The 19,312-nt window shown below is 38.5% G+C and overlaps 1 protein-coding gene across 2 annotated transcripts in view; it reads right to left on the reverse strand.

Moving 5' to 3' along the window:
- The window catches only part of erbb4b (erb-b2 receptor tyrosine kinase 4b), a 276,507-nt gene that overhangs the window by 114,491 nt on the left and 142,704 nt on the right, over positions 1 to 19,312 (reverse strand). For both annotated transcript variants that reach the window (XM_058081635.2, XM_058081636.2), the window contains exon 2: positions 13,720 to 13,871. In XM_058081635.2, the coding sequence (XP_057937618.2) occupies positions 13,720 to 13,871 (152 nt within the window). The remainder of the gene's footprint in view (positions 1 to 13,719; positions 13,872 to 19,312) is intronic.

Genomic DNA, 19,312 nt, shown 5'->3' on the forward strand with positions numbered 1-19,312 from the left:
TGCTTGTTATTCAAGTAGTCTTTCATATATACTGTATAACCCAGGGGTGGGCAAACTACGGCCCGGGGGCCACATCCAGCCCGCCAAGTGTTTGAATACGGCCCGCCCAATCTTTCCAAAGTATGGTTTTATCAATTTTGTTTTTTGACATGGTCTGTTGTTTACAAAGTGCTCCTGAAAAAAAAGACACAAGCACATAGTAATAATAATAATAATAATAATAATTATTATTATTAGATTATTATTAGATTATTAGATTATTATAATTGTTATTAGAACTATTATGATTATTATAATTATTATATTAATGCTAATTATTATATTAATTGTATATAATATTATTGTTATATTTGCATATTTTACATAATAATAATACACTAATTATTATTTTAATTTTATTGTAATTATTCTAATATTTTATTATTTTTAAAATATTAGATAGATTATTAGATTATTATAATTGTTATTAGAACTATTATGATTATTATAATTATTATATTAATGCTAATTATTATATTAATTATATATAATATTTGTTACATTTGCATATTTTACATAATAATACAATAATTATTATTTTAATTTTATTGTAATTATTCTAATATTTTATTATTTTTAAAATATTTAAATATAAATATAAAATAATAAATAATAATAGCAGATTGCATGACAATTTTACAGATACAATAATACCAGGTGGACTGTTACGTGTAAAATATATAGTCTGCCCACCCCCCCGTAAATTTTGTCATATCAATGCGGCCCGCGAGTCAAAAAGTTTGCCCATCCCTGGTATAACCTGTATATATTGGCTTTATCTGTAATATGTCAGGGCTATCATGAGGATAACATCATTTATTCAAATTCAACACACCAATTATGCTTTTCTTTCGTAGACTTGGATGAGAAGTAATCGCTCGACACAAAAGCATCACAGCTTCTCTACCACACCAACTTTTACATTCAAGTCTTGTGTTCTAATACAAAGCTTTCTGTCTTTTGTGGTCTAATTCAGAGATGAAACTACACTGCTTTTGTAAGATTGATAATAGGCACAATGAGTTGCATTTTTGCTTTGGCAGGGCTTATTTTTATTTCAATTACATGTGTTCCACATCTTTGTTTGTACCGTACACACAATACATTTGAGATGGGTGATTTTTTGCCCAACCTTTTCTTTCAAAATGTAACATCTGCGTTAATTATCCAATGTGTGACGTAACTAAAATACTTTGTTAGGGAAATTATTAGCTGTTATTAACATATAAATGAAAAAATGATGACAATTCTCAAATTGTAAATAAAATTACAGATATACATAGTTTTTGCGTGTCCTGGAAACCCTGGAAAAATTAAATACTGATGGATTTTGCCATCATGCAAAACATGTGAATGAGAAAAAAGGTCAAATGGCCCAGAAACAGTGAATTCAGTTATCAGCTTCTAGCCAGTGCAGCGTCCCCACGACAGTACCAGCCAATCAAATTTGCATTTGCACTTGAAGCAGTTCTGCAACCAATTGACTTTGTCACTACAGTTAAGGCCTTAGCACTTAGAAAAAAAATCTAGTGACTGTAATCCAAAGTGTCGCTGTATGACGTTATAACTTGTCTGAAATGGTTAATCAATTACCCAAGTAATTGACTAATATTTTGGATTTTTTTTTTAATTGTAATATGTAAATATCCTCTGATTTCAGCCTCTCAAATGTGAAAGCAGATCTATTATCATTGTGTTTTCAATGATGTAACATGCATGTTTTGGAATATAGGAGGAAGCAAGCAAACTCCTCAAAGAGAGACTCCAAACGGAGATTCCAACTCAGGTTTTTCCGAACTCCTGACTCGTTGGCCAACATGCAAACCATTCTAATCATGTTGTCATAGGAAACCAAAATGACATCTACGCAGTGCACAGTATACAGTGTTCACAAAGTGTGAGGGACAGAAAGTAATATTTTGCTTGTCTTTGGCACTTTGTTTTCGCAGTTTTCGAGTTAATTTGGCTTTCACGGGTCAGCGCCTCTGACCACAGCTCTCTCCAGCCCCCAAGCCTTAACCCCACTCAATACCTCCAGCTATTAATTCCCCAAAGCCACGGGTGAAATTGGTTGAGGGCTAATCAACATTTAGCTCTTCTGAGTGTGTGTTATTACGCAGAAATTGATGGATGGTACAATTACACCCTGTGTCACTTAGCTAAATGGCTATGTAAGCCTAATGAGTTTTTACCCAAACAGTGAGTATTCAGTGCAAAGAGAAAACTTGTGTGCCGTGCCTAGAAAAGAAAAGGTGGATGAAGATGTAAAATGGAAAGAAAAGGTTGATGTCTGGCGTTAAAATGGATGCTATAACATTGTGATAACGTTGTGACTTCAAGAAATCACATAAATTACACAGGTGTGGTGTTTGTGGTGAATGGGATTTCTGGAGCAATCAGAAACTTTTTGGTTTTTCATCAGTGGCCTTGGATATAGACGGGTAGGGAATACCCAACGTAAAGAAGACAGAGCGAGTGACAGAAAATAAAGGCAGTCATGCAGGCCACCAAGGCCATGGTGACCAGTGGGCACACAATAAAAAATAAAAAATAAACAGGCTCAAGTCCAGAGAGCGGACCAACAATGACCCTGGTTATCATTGAAGTCTCATTACCCTGTCCCCCAAAAAAATGTCCTTCAGTGCAACACACAGAAAACTCACAAGTCCATTCTGAATGCTGACAGCTTGTGGTAGGATGGGGTTTCAACAAGATAGATGAAAAGATGTTTTTCTTGGGTGCTTGTCCAGTATTGATATAAAAAAGGGATATATGTTCATATTTATATTGTTTTTTTCTGCTAATAATGACATTGCTGTACGGTCAATGACACTGTGCTCCACAGAGCAATGCACTTGCAAGCTCAGTCTGTCCACTTTGTGGAATTATTATTATTATTATTATTTAAGCTTATAAACATGCAATTTGCAATGATTGTGAAGCATTATTTATGCTGGGGGGCTTAAGTGCAAACTCGGCAAACTCGGTTCTCGCACAATGTCTCTGTAATCATATTTATACATTTGTAAAACTATCATTCAACTATCATTTTGTCTGTATGATATGTGTTTTTGTTAATATAATTGGGTGCCTGGAAAAGATTATTTTGATTTACATTATTTCCTATCAAAAAAAAATAGTTTTACATTCCGTATGTTTCATTTTTTGCCTGACCTTTTGGAACAAATACTGATGTACCACAGTATAAGAGATGACCAAATGAAAACACAAGTGCAACAAGGAAAACATATAAAAACCACGATATTTCGCAAAGCACACATACAGTGCTACAACATACTTGATACAAGATAAATCCAAATAATTTTGATTGACATTGTCAGTAATAATTTAATATGTGTGTTATTGTTATATTACCATGTGTGTGTTATTTTACAGTAAGATAAGGAACTTTTTTTGTTGTTGTTTTTCCCTCCCACACAGAAAAATTCCAAGAAAACCAACAGGAGCACCGTAACAAACAAACCATGTCAGAGCTGACTGCAATGTTATTGGTCCAAAAAGTGCATACATGCTCAACCAAAAAGGACTGTAGTTCTGGTGCTTGGGGTCAAAGTTAATTGATTCTTGTCAGTTGAAGCAGATTGCTTTCTTTCCACAATGGGTTTGGATATACAAACAAATCGATTTCGTCTCCACTCAAGTTTGACTGTTTTGTTAACACCTGAAAAGACAACCTGCACCAGGAGAGAAAGCAAGAGCAGTTCCTAGTAATATAAAATATATTAAGAAATGTGTGGAAATCAGAACATTTTCAGATTAACAGATACCTTATTCTACTGTTGAAACACTTTAAAACCCAAGCCTAAAGTATCCTAAAGTGTTCACCTCCGAGCGAGCTGACAAACGAGTTCCTGGTCAAACGCTCTTTCCCTTCAGTCTGCATCACCTTTCTCCTTGTGATTTCTCAATGGTCTCGTCTCCCACACCACACTGTCCTCCTTCGTGTCAAATTAAAGTGATGGAAATGAACTTGAGGGGACGCTAATTGCAGTTGTCAATCCAATCTAGGTCAGGACTGAAAGACAGAGGCTCTCTAGCACTTCATCACTCTTCATTAATATTGAAAGAGTTTGGTGAGTAGCAGGGGGCCAACATAATCTGCACTCATCTAACAGTGCATCAGAAATTAGGAAGAAGGGGAGGGCACCAGCAGTGCCGAGGGGACAAATATGCCAGTCAAGAAGTATGAAGGAAGATGTCAGAGCATGTGAATTGAGAGCAAGAACAAACGCGGTTCCCTTGCTGTAGGAAGCCAGATTTTTTAAGTACACATTTTAAAAGTAACGTTTGCCGTATGCCAGGGGTCGGGAACCTTTTTGGCGAAGAGAGCCATGAAGGCCAGATATTTTAAAATGTGTATCTGTGAGAGCCATATACATTTTTTTAAACATTAAATGCAATAAAATGTGTGCATTTTTATGTAAGACCAACAGTTTTAGATATAATGGGCTCTAATTACGTACACCAGGCACACTACCCCACGCCAATGGGGTGTGGCCAGCACACTTTGGTGAGCAGCGCAGTGTCTAATAATAAATCAAATACTTGTTGCCATTAATACAACTTCTGCTGCTGCATAGTTTTGCACCGTACTCCGTAGACGTATTTCATTCTTTTGGCCATCTTCGTCAGAAGGCTTGGTTCTGCAGCTTTAGCTATTTGACTAAAGGAGGAAAGTTTACATTTACATGTTTTTTTGACATCTCAATGACCGAGGTAGACTACAGCATTACCCAGTAATAATCAAGTTTTGGTGTTTGACCTGGAAAATATCATCAGGAAAGATAGATATGGTTGGCCGTATTGCAGCAGAATATAGATGGACGAATTAAAATGCATAAGAAAGTTGTTGATTTTGAATATTATTTTTAACAGTCATTTCTGTGATGGTTTACTTTAAAATGTTAGCAAAAATTAATTTTTATTGTGGTAAGAAATGCTTGAGAGCCAGATACAGTCATCAAAAGAGCCCTACCTGGCTCCCGAGCCATAGGTTCCCTACCTCTGCTGTATGCTGAATTCTTAAATAACTTACAGGGCCGGTTGATTTAAAGTATCTCAAACAGTATCCAAATAACTAAACCGATTACCTCAACTGTCAAATGTAATAAGGAGGTTCAAATCAGAGTCCGATTCCAATAACAATCAAGGACTGAAATCGGCCGATGTAGATCACATGGATGATATAATATGAACCTTAAAAATTACCTTAATTCAAACAAAAAACATATATAACTGCTCTAGCAGAACTTCCTGGTAAGTGATCGAGCACTGTGCGAACCCGTCACTATGAAAGGCTGGTCATCTCATCTGATGAATTCAATTTTTCTAGGTTATTAGCTCAGCCTTCTGACTGTCATGCACATACGTGCAAGTATCCACCTTGCTGCATTAACTGATGATCACTCAGTGAGCCTTAAAATCTAACCATACCAGTGTTCAAGTGTTTGTTCTTCAACGGAGAACAATTCAATTCAATTCAATTAATTAAGATTTTTAACATGCTATCCCCCAACGTAGTTTTTGTGGCATGTCGTATCTATGAAATTAAGATTCATGTTCCAAGACACTACTCTGCACAAATGGATCGCTGCAGGCATATGCCGATCACCTGATTTTTCATGGATACTTATGGGTGGCCGATCCATTGAAGCATCCCTAATAGCAGTATTTCAGTTCAGTTCTCTAGCACTGTAAGTGTTAGGAGGCTCAGTAACTTTGCCTGTAATTTTGTGGACGTTTCAACACACCATATGGAACATTCTGCAGAAAAACTCTCAGGGTAACAAACATTGGTACTGTGAAGTCTAATTCTCTTCCTTAGCCTTTCTTCCTAGTGCTTTGGACGCTGCCGCACCCCTCTAGAAAGTGAAAAATAAATTTTACGTCTATTACGTCTGCCTCTTCCATCGCCTCTCTAATGTGCCCTGGGTCTTCCCCGAGACTTTCCTAACTCACCTCATCTGACTACTATCAATGGGGCAGAGTGGCGGTTCTACTCCGAATTTCTCCCAGATGACAGTGCTTCTTACCTTATCTCTAAAATGTAGAGCCCAGCCACCCTGCAGAGAAAACTCATTTCACCCGCGATTTTATCCTTTCAGTCACTACCCAAAGCTCATGACTACAGGAGAGGGTAGGAATGTAGATCGACCAGTAAATTGAGAGCTTTGATTTTTGGTTCAGCTCCTTCTTCACCACGATGGACCAATGCATAGTCCGCATAATTGTAGATACTGGACTAATGGTCCAGAATCTCTTTGAAGTCGCCTTGGAAGTCGAGTCCAAGGCTTCCTTGAACCTCTTCGCCTACCAGTAACAGTCAGATGCCTCTGGAGTCCGATGGTCAAAAACGGCCCACTTGGACTCAATGCACTGAGCTGTGGAGCAACAAGATATGCCACCCCTGCCTGTCACCTCCCGCTGCTGACAATGCCAGAGTGGAATAGAGTCCAGCCCTTGTCAAAAGGACTAGTTCCACAGCCCTTGCCTTAGGTTGAGGGGAGTCAGACTATATTGAGCTATTAGGGATGAGCCGGATACTCAAGTATCTGTTATGGTGTTGATGCATTTTTGCAGAGTACAAGCATTAAACAAGTACAGCTTGCCATCAACAGCCTTGCTCCAGCCAGTCAGGCGAGCCATGCCTATAGCATCACATACTACGCGCATGAAAACCACTCTCCTCGTGCTCATGTTGTCTGAGTTTGCTGATCTCTGCACGCATGGTGCTGTTGTGAGCACATACTATGTGCTCACTCAATGCTCACTCCAGGGGCCTTTCGTCGCCTCTTCGGGCAGTGCCCCATAGGTACAGGCCAGCAGTCGTTGTCCAGGCGAGGGAAAGCCAAGTCACCTCACTCACCTTGGAACTGTTTGCCACAGGTGACCCTACTATGGGTTAAAAAAAAGCAAAAAAAAAACAATTTTAATGAGATTTTCTGGACTAAAAAAAAAAAAGAAGAATGGCTAAAACCAACATCTAATCTCACCTACCAAACAATGAGAGTGGAACCCTATATTTTATTCATATTGAAGACTCCCAGTAAGCGGTAAATAATTTAATTCATGTATTCTTCGCTTTGGATTCCAGGTCGATATCATTTGATCACATCATTGCTCTGCTGCCCAGGTAAGCTACTCAGGTACCTTTTAGACTTGCGTTAATGTCTACCATTGCTACCAGAATTAAGTTAATTTACTGTTATTTACCCTCACATAACAATATCTGCTCCTGTTCACTAGTGCACTTGGTTTCATCTCCGACACTGTGATAGCTGGATCAAGGGAAGGGTGACATTCACTTAATTGTCACTCAGAGTGCCATACAAAAGGAATACAACCTAAGTGGGGTCTATTCTCAAGCTACATCACTTATTCATCCCAATGAGTAGAGAGAATAGATTTTCCAGTCTGCAATACAATTTTTATTTCAGTTCTGCTCCAACAATGATTTCGGTATTAAAAAATAATTACGTTCATCCATCCTTTTTCGAGTACAATATAAACCAGGATGTATTATGCTGCACAGGGCTGGCGATCATGACGACAGATTATATCTGCTATATCTGTTGGATTCAAAGTAAAGTCCAGTGTCGCACCAAAAATGGATGAACAAAAAAATTAATTTAGGACTTTGTGGTGATAATTTATTGACAATATTTTCGCATTATTGTGATTATTATTACAACTTGCGGGGAAAAATCAATCACTACTCACAGTCAACAACTTATAGTATTCCTCAGTTGATGCATATCAATGATCTAAATGAAAGGCTGATTAGAAAGAATGGGTGTTCAAGGTTCTGCAGGACCCACGGCTACCCACACTTTAAGGCTCAATAAGAGACAGGACTACCACATTGAATGACAACAGTTTTGAAACAGCACTACAGGCACTGAAGCCACCTACGTATAGGTGACACCCCACTGCATTAATAAAAAAATGTCAAAAAAAAATAAAAATCTGAATAAATTATTATCCACCGAAATGTGGGGCCAATAGTTGTGAAGTTAATATTTTTCACTAACATCTGGAAAACAACTACAATTTCCTGTGTAATTTCCTCCTCAAAGAAGAAGCCATTCATCACAATAAAATCAACCTTAACTCAGCATTTGGCTAGGGTATGAATCATTATGACAACAACAGAAGATTTTATTTTTTAAGCATCACTTGGTTATTTGAAATAGACAGATGATAGCCAATGCAATTAAGGGTGCATGGAGAAAGGAGCAGGAACAAGAATGGAATGGGGCCACATATTTTGGCTGAAAACTCTACACATACGACACCTAGATGAAACGGAACATTAATGTTTGACCTGATTTTTTTTTATTACATTCTGTGGAAAACAGAATGCTGCAGATATTAAATAGTGTATGTCTATATGTACAAGATAATGAAACAATTTATTCACAACTAGTGGGGCCCAGCGTAGTGGCACCGGCTTGATCATTGCATTAATACTCGGAGAAAAATCACCTTTACTAATGTTCGCAAGCAATGACGGATAATCTAATGTAACTGTGGCTCCCTCCTGAGACCAGCAGGGGAAAAGAGAAGAAACGTGAATATTTCATATTCAAAGATCTGTTTTTTTTTAGCAAGAGAGAACGTGACAAGTGGAGAAAAAAGCCTCACCCAAGTGTGTGTTTACCATCTTTGCCATCCTTTTCATCGCATTTGAAGTAAAATTTTATGTCACTAGAAAATGCTGACATGGATAGAAAGATTAATTTCTATTTGTATATACGATATAATGTATGGTACAATAGATCAAAATCCATTCATAGGCAAAGACCGATTTAAGACACAGCCTGGTTAAAGCTCACTATTACAGATGTTTAAGTCCTTATACAGTAATTACACATATTTTAAATGTACTCTTTACCATGATACATAAAAAAAGAGTATATTTATTATTTGTTTATGTCATAAAGCTCCACCCAGTCATCTTCGGTTTTGACCCATGTATTAAATCAGCGAAAATATACTAAAAACAATAGGTTACCATCAAATTTGCTTCGCATGTCTTGGTTACCTTCTTAGGCTTCTTCATCCATGAAAATGTTGGTTTTAATACTTTTGGTGTGGGCATGTATGCCTTTTTTGTCACTATACCCCCCCCCAATTTCAATTTTCAAAAATGGTCAAATGAACCTCAAAAAATCATTACTGAGGGCTATAGAACATATCTCTTTATATCTCTAGTTTAATTTATTTTCTCATTTTAGTATTAATCACTAAAGAAACATCTATGGTGTTAGGGTGAATTTTGACCCATACGTATATATTAATGTCAAGAAAAGGTAGAAAAAGTTACTTTTTTCAGCAACAGAACTTTAGTATAAACTGAAATAAAAAATCAGAACAGGTCCAGATCTTGGTTCACTGTACTTCTTGCCATTCTTTCCATGAGACAAATTATAAATGTGAAATCAGCCACTCAAATGAGTGAATTCCCCTCACATGTCTGGACCTTGTTTTTCTGCTGGTATACTGAAAAAGCGGTCAAAATGAGAATCCCCTGATGCTTACATGATGAGAAGAGGAGCTGGTTGTCATTGTGTTGGCTAATTGTACACTTATGATTTCAGTTGTGGCTCATAATATTTCTTTATAGTCATATTATTATAACCGCGTCAAAACCGACCCTAACAATACAGTGGTCATAATTTCAACCAGATTTTAAAATTTAGTACACATTTTTTTTTTTTGTTTTATTTTGTTGAAAAAGAGTTTCCTGACAAAGTCAAAAAGCCTTGATGCAATAAACAAATGTTATGTGATTCTTTTTATGCATTAAATTGTAAAACACAAGAGGAGGGTTAAAAGCTCAAAGGACATGCACGTGCGCACACACATTGCAGTCCGTCTTCAGTTTCCGTATTTCCGCGTTTTTGTATGACTGGGTTGAAATCATTTGACATTTTTCACCAAATGTTGTCTCCATTTTTGTACACTGTCTATTTTCATACATTGTTTTGTGCAAGTAAAACTCTAATTAATGTGTAAAAAATGCCTTTCGTTTGTATCTGTTGGTGTTTGGAACAGATTAATCAGATTTACATTATTTGCGCTGATAAAAAATTGCCTGGGTTTTGGTATGATTTTGTTTTCGTCAAAAAAATGGGTGGAAGTCTCAGTACGGCAGTGTTATTAATCACAGTGTGAGTGTTGATGCATCTGCTGTAGAGGTAGTTTGGAAGATGGACTCTGTTTACTGGTGAAAGCTGTTTGTGGTGGGAGAGGGGGGCAGCCATCCATCTTTGAGATATCTTTAAAAAAAAGGAGCCCAGACATCAGTTTCAGTCACCTCTAAGAAACAGCGAGTATGCACATCGCTTTTTCTCCTCTCAAAGGCAAAGTCTTGCCCTCCCCGGGGAGCCGTGTTATTACTTTTTTGTGTAATAATAATAATAACATTTCCTAAAGATATACTGCTCCCTGCCTCTTTGCTCCCTTGTTGCCTGGTACCCTCTCTTCTTAATTAGCATGTTCAATTAACCCATGTTAATTGCCCAGTATGAAAAGGTGCAGCAACCTTGCAAGGTGGCGCCGCAGGGAGCCGTTTTGTAAATTAATTGTATAGGAAACAGTGTAGTGTGGTGGATTATGGAGGACTGCAATTTGTTTGGATTTCACAATTTCTCCATAGGGAATAATGGATGACGAAGGTCCAATGTTGTGCTGCACACATAAATACCTTCAGTCAGTAAATTGACAACGATATGCTAACTAAAGATCTGATGACTACAAATTTAAAGTTGAGGTGGACTCAAAATATGTTTCTTTTTTTTTTTTTTAATAAGGGCCCTTTTATGAGTTTCCCACTTTTCTGACCTATAAATGTAGTTAGAATGTTGTATTCTCATGTTAAACTATACCAAGTTTTCAGATAATAAGTTCCAGAGGGTAAAACTGTTCCTTTGTGATGTCACAGACGACCGGGCTTCCTTATGGCTGTAGGCGCGATGCCCTCTCCCAAGCTCTGCTGTGTGTTTCTTCAGGTGTAAAGGAAAGCTACATTTTTTTTTTTTACAATTCCTAATGAGGAAAACATCAAGCACAAGTGGTTGGATTTCTTTTTTTTTCCTTTTCTGGATGTTTTGGACGTTTTAATCTGTCAACGGCATTTCACACTGGACTGTTTATTGAACATGGGTCAGTATGCAGCTGGATGAGCCGACTAACTTGCTGAAGCCCTACGCCTTTCCAACATTACTTGGTCGTGTGGAAGAGTCAGAAGACTAAGGAGCAAGTAACAATTCATTAGTGTTTATTTTGTGTAAGTAATGGAGCAAAAGCACCTGTCTGTGTAGCATTATAGAGTGTGCAGAGGTTGCTAATGGCTGTTTCTCACCACAATGAGTGGCTCTACCCAAGTTTATTTTTTTAAATACTAGTCGACTCGCAACGTTACCGATGCTGTAAAAAAACCAGTAAAATGCTAAAGCTACTCAACATTGAGAGATGTCTTGAAGTAACCTCCTTTTTTTGTCAAAACTTCAAACTGTCCAGTCTCTACTTCAGGATCGGAACAAGTATAGCAGAGTGGGCATGCCTGGAGGCAGACCATGGGTGGAATACGTTAAAAGAGACCGTTTTCACAGGAAGCACGGAACCCAAATATATACAGCTGAATAGGAGCAGATTCTGGAAAAACTAGAAGGCTTTCTGTGTTGGTTATTGTGTGTAGTTGCTCTATAGGAGTCCACAACTCAATGCAAAAGGCCGAAAAATTAGCATAATAGGTCCCATTTAAGTGTGCACATTATAGAAAACCAAACTATACAACTTTAAGCTCATGAAAAATAGTAGCAAATAAAACCTAGCACTCACAGAACATTCATGTGAGTGATAATCGTGGGGATTGGACACAATATGACTTATAGACAACTGTGTATATATATATATATATATATATATATATATATATATATATATCGAGGCTCGACTATACTGACTTATGTAATATCTTGACACAATACGGAATGGTAAAATAGGCAATCAAATCATTCATTTATTCATTCATTTTCTACCGTTTATCCTCACGAGGGCCGCGGGGGATGCTGGAGCCAATCCCAGCTGTCTTCAGGTTATTTTAGTTTATTATTGTTATGAACCATATTACTCCTTTTTGCCTTTGACATCAAGCCAATGTTAGCGGCTTAACATTTGCACTACTACATCCGCCTGCACATAATTTATTTTTCTTCTGCAACACAGGGGTGTGTTAAGTCAAAAAAGACATGTGTGTATGCTCAAACTAAATAGACCAAAGACAAAGCAAACAAATCACCTTAATTTGATGTCAGCGTCCTAGGGTGCAAAATATGACAATATCTTGTCATGATGTGGGACTGTTTTTACTGCAAAGCATAGTAATGCTAACCTGATAATGCAGTCAGCAGTTACTATAGTGTACCACCATGGGAGTGCTGCAATCCCCTAGATACACTTGAATCAAGTGCAGGCGCACAGTACTCACAGCGCACAAAGCACTAAATGTGGTCAAGGATAATGTTCCTGAAAAGCTCAGGGCCAAGAGGTCAGCACGGGCAGCTGATTTCACCAAAACACATCATTTTTTTTTTTCTTCTTTCAAATATCAACACAATGACATCTACTGCCTCCTACAAAACCTCTCATTACCACACAATTACCACTCCTGCCCTGAAGGGTTAGGGGCTGACATCGCCCTACGCCGAGGTTGCATGTGTGTCCATCAAAACAAAATGCTGTGTTCAAGTGTTAGATGATTCAGCATCAGAGCATATTGTAAATGGAGCTTGTAAATTAGCACGTATTGTGTTCGGGTTAGGGGTGAAGGTTAGAATTTTCCCCGTTTGCTGCTGAGGTCTTTGCAGTTCAATTTGTAAATGACAATGGGGAATACTAAGAAGTGTAGAATTATTTTCATTTTAAGATTATATCTTCCTGTCAACAGGGCGGCACGGTGGACGAGTGGTTAGCGCGCAAACCTCACAGCTAGGAGACCAGGGTTCAATTCCACCCTCGGCCATCTCTGTGTTGAGTTTGCATGTTCTCCCCGTGCATGCGTGGGTTTCCTCCCACATTCCAAAAACATGCTAGGTTAATTGGCGACTCCAAATTGTGAGTGTGAATGGTTGTTTGTCTATATGTGCCCTGTGATTGGCTGGCGACCAGTCCAGGGTGTACCCCGCCTCTTGCCCGAAGACAGCTGGGATAGGCTCCAGCACCCCCGTGACCCTTGTGAGGAAAAAAAGCGGTAAAAAATGAATGAATTAATCTTCCTGTCACACTAAATGTGTTTATTATGTTTGTGATGCATATATGGGGGCTAAACCAGGACTGTGAACAAGTGAATAAAGTCAGGAGGGTTCGAAAATACACACTCTTATGGGTGTCTCTATTATTAGTGGATTTTCACAAATTTCTGGTGGGTCCCGGAAAAGTCAAATGTTATACTGAACACCTATCCAGGAACAGGCCCTCATCCGAGATTTTACAGTCCAAGTACAAGTAAGGCTTCTGGATTTCAGTTTTAGACATTTTCTACAACGAGATGTTTGGATGTCTCGAATATTAAAGTAGGAATCGCTGTATTTCAGGCATTCTGACATAAAACACACTTCACAATAACTTGACTTTATCAGGTGCTATAGGTCTTACTCTGAGGAAAGTGAGGTCCCGACTGTGGTCAATGCTTGTGATCTCGAGGTTGCCCATTACGACTTCACAACTCTCGTAGTACTTCCTCAGGGTGCGATACTGCTGCTCCAAGTCTGACAGCGTACTCAGCTTGTTTTCTGTGCCAGCACATACTAGGAGACAAAAAAAAAAAAAAGATAGGACAGTGTTATGACATTTATATCACAGGCCGGGTTAGTCATGCTGTCCAATATTGGGTGTTACATCAAGATCTGCTGTCAGAAAAGGCAGAGCTGCTGTAAACATTATATTACTTATTTTCTTTGTTTTTAAAAGAAACATTATTTTGTGCATACAGGGAGCTGGGTGCAAATTACAATTTCACCGAGTCTGGATTTGCTAATAGGCCTTTCCCACTACAGTCACTGGGTCCACCAGTTTTTGTTTGTTTTTTGAGTTCATACATGGTAAGGTATGGGTCTCTAACCAGTAGCTCATGTTTTATTAAATTATATCATCAACTCCTATACCGTTTATTAATTCCTATAAAGTTGGGTTCAGCAGCTATTCAGAAGTCCTCATGAGCACTTGGGAGTGAGATCAACCACAGCGGAGTGGAATAAATTAAAATAAACATTTTCGCTGGAAGTGAAGAAAATCCAAAGAAACAACAGCTGGAATAGGTGCAGATTCTGGAAAATATAGAAAGCTTTCTGTGCTGGTTATGTGTAGCTGCTCTAAGAATCAACAACTCAATTTAAATGGCCTAAAATGAGCACAATAGGTGACTTGTACAACAATAATCCTTCAATTAAGACATTCTGTGGCGACAAACAGAATTACTTTCAGAGACCCATATCTTTGTGGATTCAGGCTGAACGGTTCCAGCGTGACCTGAGTAATACCCATATGAGGTGTGCCCATGATTAGCTTGGTTGCACATAGCATAATGTGCTGCTCAAGAATGATATATGGCAGACTTGGGTGTTTTCAATAACAGTTGAAGGAAGCAGCGTGGGGGTAGGGGGCCATAAAGTGAGGATAGGTATAATAAACTGTTATTGCACCCTCGGGGCGGGCTACTGAGATCAGAGAAGGAGGGCATCTCGGCATGATGTCTGCGAAAACTGAACATTTTTTTTTTTTCCCTCCTCGAGCACTCTTTCCAAAAGTCTGCTGACCCGGTCAGTGTGAGAATGTGTAATGTTTGTATGATTCTAATTAGAATCCATGGAATCTTACAATGTAGCGCAGTATGACCAGTGCCGACTGCCAAGTGAACCACAACAAAACCATCTGGGCATATTTTGAGCATGTGTGAACTGTAGCATGTTTACTGCAAGGAATCTTATTCTTGTGATATGCCACTGTGTGTGTGTGTGTGTGAATGTGGACTGGTTATAAATAGACCTCAGCGTTGATTCCCCCCCTACTGCATGATCGAATCCATTTGTCTCTTTCGCCGATGTTACATGTGAGGATTTATATCATTGGGAGGTTAAAACAGTCTGCACTCTTTGTGTTGGTGACCTGTCTGTCATCATGGAGTCTATAAAACACGGATGCGGAGGAAAAAAAAAAATGTAGCCATGGTTCTTCATATTTTGTAAAACCTCAGTCACTTCCATAGAGGAAAATCTGTTATCTGTTTGATTGATTTCACCCCCAGCACACTTAAAACAAATAACACCAGGATTTCAAGGATTCATGTTGCATTGATAGATAGTATGTGTATATAGAGTATATACAGTACATATTTTTCTTTTCTATATGTGATTTATTGCCCCCTTAGACTCAACTGATTGAATTTGTTTGTAGGGAAATTTCATCTGAGATGTGATGGATTAGGGAAATGAGTCATAATAATTCAGGAGACTCCAATATATGTAACTAATGAGAAAATTATGGGCCTATGTGGAAATGCATATCTGCATCAATTTATTTGGCCTGGAATACAATTTAAATGATTCATTTTTCTATCTGCAGCACAGTGATATGGCTTAGAGTTAGCTTTCTACTCATCTACTCAGTGTCTTTATCTCATTTTATCATAAAAATAACAACAATAGGACTAAAAGGGAAAACGACACTGCTTTTTTAAATTTTGCCCATCACCCACAATCCTGACAGACGAGTAAATACGTCTTTGTCTTTTCTGTGCGTTCTCAAAATATGAAAAGTAGTTTTCAGTAATGCTTAAAAAGCTAAAATTATGGCAAACTACTGTATTATATTTTATCATGAATGTGTCTGTTGCTACATGGTTACAGCATGGATATAAAACGGCATGCGTTTGTATATCTTTAGCACACAGAAAAGAGAAAGATGTGTGTTCATGTCTCACACAAAGATTGTGGATGATGGGCAAAATTCCCCAAAATATGCAGTTTTCCTTGAAACATCAAACAGTCTTTTCCAAGACACTGGTCGACCTCTAAATGTCATCAATAAATAACTGTACAGCTATGTCACTTTATCACATTCTTAACCACATGTGTGAAACAAAATACTCTTAACTCTTAAAAATAGTTTCCAAGATACAGTATTGGGTCAAAATTGAACATTTATGCAAAAATAAGGCAAAAATGGTATTTTATCTCTCTAGAGCAGAGGTGGGCAAATATTTAGACTCGTGGGCCACATTAAGTTAATAAAATTGTTTGGGGGGCCAGAATATATATTTAACACAGACACAATATTTTATGCTTATACTTTTCCTTTTATTTTATCTATAAAAGTGTTATACTATCAGCTGTATGTTCCAATGTCACTTTAAACATCAGACCACATCAAACTATGTAATTTAATTTTACAGTTTTGTTGGTTTTTTTTTTTACTAAATAAGACATCCGACTTGCAGGTCATGTTGCCAGTTTGTATGTTAAAACTTAGAAAGCAACTGGCGGGCCGGATTCAAACACTTGGTGGGCCGCATGTGGCCCCCGGGCCGTAGTTTGCCCACCCCTGCTCTAGAGTATTGATCTAAAATGTTTTTATTTGCAGAACTCTCTCCCTTGGAAATAGACAAAATGCATGCATAGAGAGAAATTTCATGAATGGTAGCAGAAGTTGACTTTTGCATTCTTCGAAACCACAAGGCAGATAATTATAAGCAGCTGGTGGCAAACCTCCTGAAGTCCTACAAAGCTCTTTGCTGCAATATGTCACTGAAGATACACTTTTTGCTTTCCTAGATTTCCGAGATTTCTTTCCACTGAACTGCAGAGGAGTATGTGATAAGCATGGGGAACGATACCACCAGGACATTGCAGCTATGGAGGTAAGATATCAGGAAAAGTGGAATCTATGTTTGTGACTACTGTTGGAACATGGTCAGGGATGACCCTATATATGAGACAAGCCAAAATACATAATTCAGGTACTTAATAAAGGATACTTTGTTGTTTTATGTCTTCAATCACGACAGTAAAGTAAGAAAGTAGTAACATAACTAATGTGAAGGTGAACAAGAAATGTTCTGAAAGAAATGTTCTCCGTCTACAGATTTATCTCCAGCTCAAAACTAAACCTGATTAAACAGTAGTAATACTCATACGTAGGTCTTGTTTATTACACTTTGGCTACTCCGTTCATTTGTAGCCAATGAGCTACTGGCTGGAAACCCCTGACTTTCCGTGCATGAATTCAAAGAGTAGGCACCACTGGTGCGGTGGAGCTCAGGAGAAGCCGGCACCGGACGTGCGGGCGCTGCCTCCAACCTCATCTGCCCGAGGAGGAGCACTCATTGTCGGAAACACTTTGTCAAGAGTGCCGTGGAGCTCAGAAGCCGGATGTGAGGGTGCTGTATTTAATAATTGCAGACAAGCTTGGCACAACATCGGTAGTGGAAATGTGGTCATTTTTTGCAGGACTACCGTGGCACAGACATCAGTGAGCACTGTTGTTCTCTCCACCTCTATGGACGCACAGTGTGTCCAACATTAATGCACCTTTCCCAGCGAGAGCACACTGATTCTGGCCTTGGCCACAGTTTGGCAGATATTTCACATTCTGTCAGGAACAGATGACATGTATCCCACAAGGTGGTGTATGCCATGCAGTGTGGCCTCTGATGCACAGTCCAGTGGGACCTGCCATTTAAAGGCAATGAGAGGCATTCGTTTCATTGGTTAAGATTACTCTCGGCTGTGTTAAACCGCTCCAGAAGGGGATTTTTACAGGGAGGAATGAGTCATGTAGCATATGCTGGTGCCTCGACACAAGAACATTATCCAGGTTTTACAGACTTAGCTTGAAAAGGAAATACAAGAAAATGCGTACCTGGTTAGCAGCAAAGCGTACAAGCGTATTCATTGTGCACCCAGGGCGAAAAAAGCAGGTCTGCACTAATATTGGAAGTACCCCCCCGTTTCTTACACCCTCCCAATTTATCTTCTGTTGTTGAGGCTGTTTTTTCCCTTGGACAGTATTATAAAAAGGTCATTAAATAGCCAAATAAGAAAAAACTGTTTGTTAAAATGCCTGGCTAATGCATAACTTGTCTTCAAATTGCTTGCACTTTGTGCTCCTTAACAAATTAAGCCGACTGAGTTCAAACACAATAACCCTGTCAACAAAACACTGTGTTATTTCAACTCAACAAAGCTTCTGAGGCCAGAAAAAAATTAAAATAAATAAAAAAATACCTGGGTGAGTTAAATGAACTTGAAAAATTTGTTTTGTGAGGTAAACATACTTAACAATTTAACAGAAGTGGGTCAACAGAAGCAGAGCAAACTGCCACAACGGTTTCCCAATTTTTCCCCAAATAAAAAATATATATATACTTTCTAAGGTCAAAGACATCCTGAGTCTAATAATGACAAGCAGATGAGCTACTGTGACTAAGTGTGAGTTACAAGGCACTGACACTGATGCTAATCATGGCCCATCTTACTGTCCATCTGCTGAGCACTTTAATATGCATCCGAAACAATAACTAGCCGAGAGGCTGTCATAACTATTACACTCTGGCTTCTGGTCACCAGCCGACAATGTTGTCACTGCCTCCATATGGTCTGCCATGAATTCACATTTATGCTTGATAGGTCTCATGACCTCCCCTGGGGAAGTAATGCAGAGGAAATCTGCAGATGAATGAGGCTATGTGCACAATAATGCAGATATTTTCAAAAATGCACAATTCCCCCACCAGCAAATGAGTGGAGGCAGAAAAAACAAAACACGTCTGTCCGCATAAAAACACATTCACTGGCTGTCACGGGCAACCAGAAGCCTAAAAATGCAGCATGGAGCCCAGGAAACACACACACGTGTGTGTGTGTGTGTGTACATACATACATTTTTGTATATAATCCCATGATATATACGTATGTATTTCCTATGATGATTTAATCCCGCCGGTTTTAAAGCTTTTGTAATAAAAGGGAGTAGAGATTAGGTATAATAGGTATCATATAATAATGAAAGTATTGATTGCTGCTTTGGATCAGTGGCTGCATCACTAAAGTCTAGTCTGCCAGGACTAGCGGTCCTGACATTTTCACCCTTCGGTATAATCAGTACTTTTTGTTCAAATGATTGAACATGTTTGCCGATTTTTGCTCCACATTATTTTTGGAAGATGCATATTTTGGAAAAGGCAACACAACCG

Source organism: Doryrhamphus excisus, linkage group LG12 (genome assembly GCF_037039965.1).
Source record: "Doryrhamphus excisus strain RoL-2023G ecotype Guam linkage group LG12, RoL_Dexc_Guam_v1.1, whole genome shotgun sequence".
Classification (NCBI taxonomy): Eukaryota; Metazoa; Chordata; class Actinopteri; order Syngnathiformes; family Syngnathidae; genus Doryrhamphus; species Doryrhamphus excisus.